At 47.2% G+C, this 11,810-nt stretch overlaps 1 protein-coding gene across 1 annotated transcript in view; it reads left to right on the top strand.

The window, feature by feature from the left end:
* Nucleotides 1-677: 677 nt before the first annotated feature.
* Nucleotides 678-11,810, top strand: part of LOC144168863 (BOS complex subunit NOMO1) — a 33,850-nt gene continuing 22,717 nt past the window's right edge. Inside the window, exons 1-4 of the mRNA XM_077697857.1 lie at nucleotides 678-971; nucleotides 3,636-3,864; nucleotides 5,737-5,931; nucleotides 11,107-11,499. Coding sequence (XP_077553983.1) covers nucleotides 835-971; nucleotides 3,636-3,864; nucleotides 5,737-5,931; nucleotides 11,107-11,499 — 954 coding nt within the window. The 5' untranslated portion in view covers nucleotides 678-834. The remainder of the gene's footprint in view (nucleotides 972-3,635; nucleotides 3,865-5,736; nucleotides 5,932-11,106; nucleotides 11,500-11,810) is intronic.

The following is an 11,810-nucleotide window of genomic DNA, read 5'->3' as shown; positions in this document are numbered from 1 at the left end:
TCGTCCTTCGAGGTCATCTGCAAGGGGTGCGAAGTATACTAAGCATTGGGGTGTACAGCGTGGAGGAGTACCACAAACGTGACAAACATTGAACATTGAAAATTATATATTTTCTGTCACATGACACGGGGAATGGTTTTATTCTTTGCCTCGATGGTCTTTCGCGGATTTTCATTCCTTCGTGTTGACATCCTTCATTTAAAGGTGGATGTCAAAGTTTCCCTTCGAAATGGTCTTTTTAGTAGCCTGCACTAGACAGGCTACTGAGTAGTGTTGCCATGTCCGCTACGTTGCACTTAATTTATTTCAAACTATGTAACGGAGAGCGGCTTTAGCGATCATATTTCCCGCGTCGTTGCCAACTGAGAAAGGGGAGAGAAAATATTTATTCAGCGTATGAAAAATAATTTGTAGCAAAAATCCAGAATTTGTGCAAATCTATCGCACAATACTTTATTGTCTTTAAAAACTATTTGATGTCACTTTTGTCGCTAGGATCGCATAAAGAATGAGTTGCCAGTGATGATGGTGGGATTTTGGGAACGTGACACTAAAACCTATCTAAAGTCTTTTTATCAATAAAATCCTAAATTTTCTTGACAGTTCACTGCTTTGAGTGTTTTAATTTTCGGTGTAAATTGTGCCGGAGCTTTTGCGTTGTGTCGTTTCCGCAGTTTCGGTATCGGAAGCCACCAGCAACGCCAGTAAAACACGAGGTCACGGGTGGAAGCGGCGAGAGGGAAAAGATCACATGGCTGCAATGGAACCGAAACACTGATTCGGCAATATCGTCTAGCTCGCTTAATTTGTATTGTGTAACTGCAGCAGCGAACGATGGACAAATTTATGTACACCGTAGCAGCCGCCGTATTCACGCTAGCAAGCGTAGTCAAATCGGACGATGTGATGGGCTGCGGGGGGTTCATCCGGTCAAGCGTCAAGATCAACTACTCACGGGTCGAAGTTAAACTGTGAGTATATCGATGCCGGCTCTGAGATTGCGTCCATTCTTACCTGGTGTGCGTGTCTTTCGAGTTATCCAAATGACGGCGTAATGGCAGTGAGCTGGTCGCAGCTCTTGTTAGACGTTTCGTTCTAGCCCCCCTGACCCTTAGCAAAATGAAACATGGGCCCATACTTTTCCTCCTTCGCAACCTTGAAAGCGAACCTGCCCGCCAGCAGCAGTGCAAATGCCGCTTTAACTCTCTTCGGCAGACCTTCGTGTTCGGGCAATCGCGCTTTTATAGCCTACCTCGACTCTCTAGTTGAGATTGTTACGAGGCTAGCGACGCCCTGCACATTCCGTCGCCACCTGCGCCCGCGATTGTGGCTCATGGAGTGTCTTAATTACTTCACACTGCCATGCAAGGAACTCGTCCCAAACTTAGTCATTTGTGCTGCGTGCAGTGATGATTCCACAGGTTGTTGTGCGTGCATCTCCTGTGACAGCTTATGCCACGATTAGTGCTTCATTGTCCTACAGAGATTACTGTTAATATTGTACGTAGATTACTGCGTTCCGTAAATATTTTGGGCGGAAAGCGAGCTTCGAGGGAATTCGAGGGATTAAGCATGACGTTAATGCTACATGACGTGGTTGCTTAAAGATACCGGGCAGCATGATTGCAGTACGTGCCTGGTACAAACAGCACAGCATGTAACATAGATTCTAAGGTGTACCACCCGTTAATAATATTCTGTGGCAACTGCCGCTTTACGGGGACCACGATGGCATATCACGATTTTGTTTCATTTGAAGCACCTAGTTTTTGATAACTCGCCCAACCCCATTCCGCAGGCATGAAGGACATTGCCTTCTCCGTAAAAAAAAACACAAATATCGGCAAATTCGAGTTCCTTACTACCCAATGCTGTCATTGCTGACATGCCAGAAACAGGGTAACCATTGCGTTAACCTCATGCGCACATAAACAGAACCTTCATAACCTTCAAGGGGCGCACATAAACAGAACCAGAGGCACCACAACGATTGCACAATCATGCTTTACTGGCAGTGGCTTGTGTCAAAGTGGCTGGGGAGGCGTAACAGTTTCGCCTATTTCCCGTATTATTGAGATGGTTGAAAGTAGGCATCAAAACGCACGCAGTTGTTATTCTTATGTGGCACTCATTCGAGTCGCCCCATTTGTCTTCACGGTTCCGCTAAAGGTGCGCTAGAATGAGTTGCGAATGCTTGTTGCATCATCAAGTTAAAGCCTAAGGTCTGTGGACAATGTCCCGGTTTGTTTTGTGCTACGTATGTGTATTATTTTATAGTGAGAAAGAATGCTCAATGCACCTGCTCCATTGCAAAATCCACCATGCAGATGTGTTGGTGATGGCTGTGAATAAGACACACTTGCATGTTTGAAAAGGGGGGGTTATGAATGTGCTCATCTTGTACAAATAGGTGGCACTGACCCTAACCTGGCCAAACATTAGAGCTTTGAAGACGGTAACGCCAAAGAATGGAGCAAGCCACTCTAATTGTCATTGCAGCAGTTAGCGAAATAGCCACCTGGCATTGTTGATTTTCCTGAGCCCTGTATGAAACTGCACTCTTTATTATGTATCTATACTGTCAACCATCACTTGAGGGTCATTACAGAGAGGGAAGCATAAGATATGGAAAGCAAATAGACATTGATACTTTCAGCAACTTCGAACAATAATAGCATATTCATTGCTCGGCGAAGTAAACATCAAGAGCACATTCAAATTTCTTAACGTCAGAACTTTCAACAATATGTCGCGGCAATTTGTTCCATGCTTCTATGACATCAGGAAAAAAAGAATTACAAAAGGTGCTAATTACGAAATTGCTAATGGACGAAAGGTGCTAATGGACTTTTTTTAATTGCTTTGCTGTGCATGCACTTGGCGGTGCTGCCATTACTGTTGGGGGCTCGTTCTTATCTGAGTTGCCGCTGACGACAGATCTGGTGGGTACGCCAGGCCCAACTTCAAAGAGGTAGTGGCTCGCATTCGGTGGCTGCGGCCAAATCACTAAGTCACTGAACGGTGGACGGCCTGCCATTGTCATTCGAAATTGCTTTAAAATTCATCAACAGCACACACAAAGGGCGTGCTTAATGCAGGAAGTTGAAGTGAAGTGTTTTTTGCAGGGAGCTTGGTAGGCTGTCACCATGGGTGCATGGTCCATGGTAAGCGGTACGATACGATGGCACCATCAGCAGCCACGGTCGAAAGAGCGCCCAATTGCGTTTCTCATAATTGCCGCTACTAGCACTTTTCTTGGCGTGGAAAAGGGGAAATGGGGGGGGGGAGTTACTGCATACACTTGCTGAACCTAGCAAACACCTGGATGCGCGCCACCTCGCGTAGCAACTGCCGCTTCTTACCTACCACAGAAACACACACTAAAAGAAGAGGAAAACGTGCGACACAGGCTCAGTCTGTAAAACCGTAGTTGATAGTCTGCGCCTGTGTCGTACATTTTCTTTGTCTTCTATTGTGTGTTTCTGCGCAAGTTTTTCACTATGAACCAGTGCCAACTCACTGAGTTTGTCGTCCTTCTCACCTACCTGACACAAGGCTTTCCTAACTGTCACGGTGCTGTCGCGTTGAGCGTGGACGTGCCACCAACCGTCACACCCCACCCCCTACCCCACCAGGCTGACGCGGCAAGGCAGCCATAAGTACCAGACGGAGGGGGCGCCCAACAATGGTTACTACCTGATCCCGCTGTACGACCGGGGCGACTACACCCTTCGGGTGGACCCGCCCCCTGGCTGGGTCTTTGAGCCACCCTCGGTGGACCTGCACATCGACGGCACCACGGACCCCTGCAGCACGGCCAAGGACATCAACTTCGTCTTCAAGGGGTTCTCCATACTGGGCAAGGTGGGCGATGGCGCCGAGACTGAGCGGGGCACGGGCAAAGTTGCTCTTTGCATTTTGAACGGGGCTGAGAATGCATGACTGTAACTTGAGCGCACAAAAAAAACTTAGTTATCATCATCGTTATCGCCCATACTCATCAGCAGCAGGAGCAGCAGCAGCAGCCTATCTACGCCCACTCTAGGGCAAAGGCCTCTCCCGTAGATTCCAATTGTCCCGGTCCTGTGCTAACTGCAACCAATTTATCCTCACAAACTTCTTGATCTAGCCTTCTGCCGCCCCCTGCCACGCTTGCCTTCCCTAGGGATCCACTCTGTTACCCTTAATGGCAAACGATTGTCTTGCCTTCGCATTACATGATCTGCCCACACACATTTCCTCTACCCACACCCACCCGTATGCCTGTCGATAAAGAAGTCAATTTGCTGGGTTCAGAGCTGTGAGTGTATCAGGGCGGCCACAAAATATTATAGTTGCTCTTGTATGTACAGAGTGGTTGCGCATGGCTCGGTTGTTGCTTTTTCTAAATAAACTTTAGTTGATAGTCAGTGTCTGTATCGTCGGCCTTCCTGCGTCCCCGTCTTGTTGGCGCTGTCGAAAATGCAACCTTACCAACCAGGTCAGCTTTCCTTGCTACTGAAGTTGCCTGCACTCTATCTGAGGGGCAGTGATCGAGTCCCACGTCACGTGGCTACTCGCTGGTTGCAGTCTAAACGTAGCAAGCGCATAGTTTAGGTTTACACAGCCGTGCATGTCCATCTTGCTCTCTGCGAGGATTGACGCTCAGTGTCTGTCCTCGCACGCGTTGGTCATGTTGTTGGAGCTGTTGCTGCGTACGGGACATGTGCCTTTCAGCCAAACTCTTGTGTTCTTCATTGCTGCGCAGCCATCTCTCTGATGAGGAGAAGAGAATTGGAAATAATATATATATATTTAATTTGAGTTTGATACTTTATATGCTGCAGTATCAGATCGCACCTTCTTATTGCCGCACCCTGACACCTTCTTTTTACTCACTGAGAGTGCGTAATCATGCCATCTGATTTTTAAAAAACGCAGTGCACATTTCTTGGTCAACTGATGATCTAGTGAAGGTGACTGTTACTGGGTTGCAGAATCTCAATAGTCCAGTGGAAGAAGAATCTTCCTGTTAGGGAACATATGAAGCCGTGTTTAATTTGGGGGTGGGGGACAGTGCTGTGTTCACGTCGTTAGGAACAATGAATTTTTTACTGTAAACGTGGTGGACCGTAATGGTCGTGAAAGATTCTAGTTGAGGGGCCATTCGCAGTTTTGCTGTGCATAGGTTGCTGCTTTTGTTGTTAGTCTGTCCACGCAGAGCTTTTGTATTGCACAAAACGACAGAAATGCGCAAGCTTGGAGAAAAATTTGATGTGAAAAATTCAAGGTGGTATATTTAGTTCACTCCCATTAAAGCAAGGATTGATTTTGGTGTGCACCTTTCATGTCGCAGGCCCACAGCTTTTTTTGTTGAACGGAACAGCTCTTGTTGAGAAAGGGATGACATGCCAAGACACCTGCTCTTGCTGAGGAGTTTAATAAAAACTGCTGATGATGATAATGGAAGGCACAGGGCAGTCAAGGCATCTTCTTTTTCAACGGCCTTCACTTAAAAAAATGTAGCACTAAGCGCGTTTTTTTTGTTTGTTGTGTATGTCTATGCAATTGGTGGGGCACATTCTTGGTGGCTGCGAGAGTGAAATGCGACGAGGGGCTCAATCCTGGAACCCTGTAGGTTTCAGCCAGCATCCCTAAACTCCCTAGGGCCAAGGAAGGTTTCCCCGAGCTAGGGACGAGTGCCTGGTCTTTGTCCCCAACGCCCAACCTGTGCCTTGTGGTGGAATGTGATGGCAGGTGGTGAGTGCGGGTGCGGAGGAGGGTCCCGCGGGCGTGACGGTGGAGCTGCAGGACGCCCAGGGCAAGACGCTGCAGAAGACGCAGAGCGGCGCGGGGGGCGCCTACTCCTTCGCACGCATCCTGCCCGGCGACTACTCCCTGCTCGCTTCGCACCCGGCATGGACCCTGGGCCGGGCCAAGACCACCGTCAAGGTGATCACCCTATCCCTCATTCAGTAGCTCTTTCTCTCTTTTTTTTTTTTTTTCCACAGGATTAGGTGCGTGGCTAGCTCCAGTGAAAATTTTGCATGTATGTGTGTTGAACCTCTTTGAACCTCATTGTCGTCGTATAACAAACACTGATATAGGTTGTATTCACTGGTGAGGCACGCTTGCAGGCAACCATGTGAGTGCGCCGTTACTGGTTAAAGGAGCCATGAAGAGAAAACACAAGTTTGATTCATTTGAAAGATTGCCTCGTTAGAACCATAACGACGCCACTTATAACGCAAACTTCGCTCAAATAAGCTACATAATTAGGAAAAAAGGAAATGACCATGCGACCCACCAGCTCATTTTCCGCAACAGAACCTGTGATGTCACTTGGGAATGCTCTGCGATTGGCGGAGGCCGGCAAAAGCAAACGCATGTTAGGCAGGGCTTACAGTTTGCATAGCGAGCTAAATGCCCGTGAAACATACTGCACATTCTTTTTATGACAAAGAACGGTGGAGTAAACGGTTGAAGGTCCGAACGAACTCGCAAGCGTGTGCGCCAATGCATACGAAACTAGCGCCGGCCGAGCTCGACATCTCGCCGTCGCGCAGACGAATTTTCGGGTTCGAGGCTCTTCGGGGCCAACGAACCGTTCCAGCACGCACAGCCGCGACCTTGCTTCGTATCATAATCCCTTCACAGGAGGTTGGCCGTCATATCGCCAACCAGCAAAGGTAAAAATAGAAACGAGGGGAGTAAGGAACAGCAAGAAGCGACGAGATAGTGCCAGTCGTCGCGTAAGTTTCGAATGGTGTTGGCTTGCTGCTGTCGTTACGAGCTCGTTTCCAGTTTACAACCACTGAAAACTTCAGTTTGTTCGAGTACTTTCGAACGGCTTTCCATACATGACACCGGCCAACTGGCATAAGTGATACTGCTACTGAAATTGAACTATTATTAACCGTAATCAAAATACGGCACATACGTACCAGTCTATATTCGTCCGTCGCGACGGGGCTGACGAGGCAGCGGTGCCGACGGCTGGGCGTTCGTCTGTTGTGGCTATCGCGGAATGGTCGCTTTCCCGTTCACCGCGTATCCCACAACTCTTGCCGCTCGTGCACTTAGAAGCATTGAGCGTTTTTGTGGTGTGAGGTTGTTAAATGCAAGCCCGAGCTCCTCGGCGAGAGTTTTGTTCTCCGGATCAGGCGATTCCATGACTAGGGCTGCGGGTGCACTAGGTTTTACTAGTATTTTTAAAATGGCCGCCGTCTCGATCGACTCCCGCGTGTGGGTGCTATATGGAGTCGACATACTAAGTATCTGTTTCATGGACCGGCTCTATGACGCCATTGTACACGTCACGGAATGTTCAATTTTAGCGGGAGATTTAAAATTTTTGCTTAAATTGCCTTATTTCTCAGTGAATAAACCATCATTTGCTTCCGGGAAAGCGCTTGGGGTACTATGAAACACCTAATCTTTCGAATAAAACAAACTTTTGTTTTCTCTTCATGGCTCCTTTAAGTTGGGCTCCGCGAGAAGGCGGTACTTGTCCGTGCTAAGCACGTGATGTGTGTTGGACATTCCAAACTCTACTCCATCAAACGCAAAGTAATGCCTCGAGTCCAGTGTGAGCACGATTAATAACAGCTCTGTTGAGAATCAGGACGAAACGAAGCAGATGACGCACGGCAGTGTTTTTTTTTTTTTTTTTTTTTTTTTTTTTTTTTTTTTGTTTCCTTCGGCGTGCGAGCGCGGTGGCACAAGCCGCGCCATTTCCGTGGCGCATTGGCTGTGTCCATGGCCGTTTCCAGTGTTGCCAAGCGAAGAAAATGACAGCTAAACTTTTCATTAAATACCACCTATAGCATATTATCGGCTATAGCGAACTAAATACAACCTTTGGTTGGTTACTCTTTATTTCAGTGACACTGATTTTTTTTATAACGGAACTGAAACCATGATAGCTGTGCGCGATTTCAGATATAACGAAGAAATATTTGACCACGAGTGTCAAAGCTACTTAAAAAAAAACCGTCATCCGAAACTGAAGTATAAAGGCCCTTTTGTTCGTGGTCATTGTGGAAAACTTCGTCCTTCTCAGTGCAAAGATCACATCCTTCATCAAACAAATAAGGACACAGGCCTGTATTGTCAGGTAAACTTTGTTCTGTTAAAATTTCACATACTCATGTTCTGGTTCATTGAGGTTGAAACGCTGCAAGGAGAAAGGTTAGGGTTACCTTGTTATAGTGGATTCGAAGCCTAAAAAAATGTATTTTTGTACCGAGTATTCTTGTGTGTGCCAGATTTTTTATTTGTTAGAGCCCATTTTTACCTCCACTGTTACAATGAATATTGGATATAATGAACTAATTTGCTGCCCTGATACTACGTTGTTATAATGATCCAGGTTCGACTGTACCATATTTTCGTGCATATAGCCCACCCCTCCCCCTCCACCTCCTGTGTTGCACCGAGAGGGAAATGATAGATGCTTTGACTGCACAAACCATGGGGTGTTGTGCAAAAGAAGCCTAGTGTCTTCCAATGCACCACTGTGGGCATGTGCTACTTAGTGCACCTGGAACACTTTGCTGGGCTTAAGACTATGCACGTAGATTTCTTCTGGTCTGCCTTCCCAATGCTTGTTCTGTCAGTAATTTATTGATTGATTGACTTCTCGAGTGACTGAAATGACTGTGTTGATTGGTGGTTTTACCAAGTGGTATTCTACACACCTTTGCTGGTATGTGCCACTGTCGGCAAGGCTAACTTGAATTGCAGAGGATGCCTGTGCTTGGGTCGCCTAATTAAAGGGGCTGCGAGGACTGATTACAGGTCTGTTTCATTTAAAAATTTCCTCCTTGCAATTACACTGAGGCCACTTTTAGCACAAACCACTCAGATGAGCTGTGTAATGAGGAAAACAGAATAGGCATGCGACTCACCCTGAACTTCCCACACTGGAGGTATATCGTGCATTACTGCCCATTTGCACAACTGGCTGAGGCCAACATCACCATCATCATCAGCCTGTCTATGCCCTTATGATGATGATGATGATGATGAGGAGGCTGACATAATCACACACAAATTAAACAGGGATTATTAACCCTGCAGAACAAGGAGCATGCACCCGCAAGTTTATGGACATTCTTTTCATAGCATTGAGAATGGCGGAGGGAGTAGTAGAAGTTCTGGAGAAACGCATATACTAGTACACACCACATCTGGAACTGCTGCCCACCAATGCTCCAAAACACTATCGGCACGCAGATCATTTCGTGACGCTGCACCACCTGACTGGCACAGGCGACACTGCTGCTCACGTGATTCTGTTTGTCCATTCATACCAAATGATCAGAAAGCAGTTACAGTTGCAGTAAAAACGGAGACACTGGCCAAAAAAAAAACTGTTAAAAACTCCACTAACGTGTAACTTGGGCAGGGGCAAAGCATGTAGTGTAAAAGCATTTTCTTCGTGCCTTGGTGTATTTGCCAATGGAGATGAAACCATTGGTTGGTACAGGTATACAGCTTTGCTGTAAAAGTATGTGGTCTTTGAAGCACCAAGCTCTCAAGCACAAGGCTAAACGAGTGTCCCAATGGTTTTTTAGTACGCGTTACGTTTTAGCGTGAGGCATAGTTGAGTTTCACGGTGTTTTAGTACCGTGGCTACATAAGACGACGGTTACGACGGTGACGACAGGAGACGCCAACAGCCCCAGCCCCTGAGGGGCTTTGAAAACTTTGAACTTTAAAACTTTAAAAACAACAAGCAAGAGATGTTTCGGCTTCACTATGGAAGCCTTGTTCACAATGGCCCGAACAAGGCTTTCGTAGCGAAGCCAAAGCATCTCTTGCTTGCTGTTTTTAAAGTTGTGAACAGTAACGAAGCACAGCAGATCAAAAGCAAATTGAGCAGCAGCAGTTACTGAGCAGCATCACTGTGCCATCTGGGAAGGCCAACAGCGACCGAGTACACGTGCCATGGCGTCGTGCTTCAAATCAGGTTCCCGTTGGACCAGTGTTTACTTGCTACTTGGAGTCGACGTGCCAGGCATTCTAACCTCCTCTAACCAACCTCCCTCAAATACACTATTAGTGAAGTCGCGAAACATGCGATGCAGGGGGCGAATCGAAGTTTTGTCGATCATTGGTAAGTTTCTCAGTGAATCAAGCGTCATTTGTGGACAGACAAGTGCTGAGTGGGCTGTAAAACATCAGATCTTCTGAGTAAAACAAAACTTTTTTTTGTCTTTATGGTTCCTTGAAGGGGGCATGCTCTTCAAAACAGCTTTTTTATTTATAGGAGATTGAAATGTAAAGGTCTAGCTCCTTTTGCCCTGTGTGCAGCTGTCTTTTGGATAGATGCGCTGTCTAAATACCTTTCTTCTGCATGGGTCAGTAAAACTTTTTACTGTGAGCATTAAAATGGCCTAGGTAGTTCGTTCTCCAGATTAAAGGGTTTTACCTTAAGAGATATTGTTTGCATTCTTTTTTTCAGCAGGAAAAAAAAAGATATAGCCTAGTTGTGTGGCTACACTTCCTTAGCTTTTTTTAATACTATCGTAAATATTAAATAATACAAGCTGCATTGACAACAAAATATGTCAAGTTTATGCATCATAAGGAACATCTGTGTAAAATTTCATTGCAATATGATAACTCAGTGTGGCCAAACTCAGGAGTTGGACAGACACACCAAACTTGGAAAAACAAAAAACAGAATTGAAGGCTTATTTTTTTCGTAGACGCCAAAGTTCCTGTTCAAGGAACATGTAACGTGGCAAAGATATGGTTTGAGACCTTCAAATTCAGGCCCCAAAGCTAGAACTTTTCCTGCCGTGTGAGGGGAAATATTACGGTCGCATCAAACATCGCACTGACCCCCAAGTTGGCAAGTTGCCAAGATTGCCAAGTTGCTTCCACAAGGTTGCAGTGATGGCGGAGGAACATGCTTTTTTTTTGAGGTATCGTGGAATGTCTTGCGGCGAAGTGGTTTGGGTAGAACAGGCTGGTTTCACATTTGTCGCAGAATTGTCACCGCCGACTTCCATAGCACAGTTCCGAGTGACAGTTTTTTTGGCCGGCGGCGACAGTGCAATATGATGTGTTTGCAGCAAAAGTAAAAGTAAAATACTCTCGGCAACCGTTGCATCGCAGGTGACGGACGACAACGGCAGCCCGGCGGAGCACCTGGTGGTGGCCGGCTACGATGTGCGGGGCGAGGTCTTTGGCGAGGGGGAGCCCATCCGGGGGGTGCACTTTGTGCTCGTCTCGGAGGAGGGGAAAGGGAAGGGGGAGAAGGCCTCTCCTCCTGCTCTGGAGGGCTGCGAGGCGGCAGTGCCCAAGGGCTTTGCCCTTCCCCCGGGCCTGCGCTTCCTGTGCCAGGTGACCTCGGGCGAGGACGGCCAGTTTGTGTTCCCCGCGGTGCCCCCGGGGGCCTACAGGCTGCTGCCCTTCTACAAGGCCCAGCGCATCGAGTTCGACATCGCCCCCCGGCACGCCAGCTTCGCCCTCAGCCACGCCGGACACCGCTTTCCCAAGAAGTTCCAGGTGGGGGGGAGTGCGAGGGACAACGCCGCAAGTTGGAAGGGATCCATGGCAACGATTGTGCAAAGCAAAACAAGGACAAAAAGAAACGACAAGGATGAGTGCACCCTTGTTAAGCGCGCTCGTCGAGGACAAGTGCACTCGTCCTTGTCGTTTCTTCTTTGTCCTTGTTTTGTTTTGTGCAATCGTTGCCATGTAATACCCCTGTTACACTTGCGTCTGAATGTCATTTGAACCAAATGTCATTTGACTCAAATGGGGTGCTTTGAACACCATTCAGAATCCGCCGTGCTACACTACAATTTCGATGGCAT

Source organism: Haemaphysalis longicornis, unplaced genomic scaffold (genome assembly GCF_048455015.1).
Source record: "Haemaphysalis longicornis isolate Haplotype H1 unplaced genomic scaffold, Haemaphysalis longicornis Haplotype H1 scaffold_2, whole genome shotgun sequence".
Taxonomy (NCBI): domain Eukaryota; kingdom Metazoa; phylum Arthropoda; class Arachnida; order Ixodida; family Ixodidae; genus Haemaphysalis; species Haemaphysalis longicornis.
Note: the sequence above shows the minus strand (reverse complement) of the source record. Positions and strands in the feature narration are given on the sequence as shown.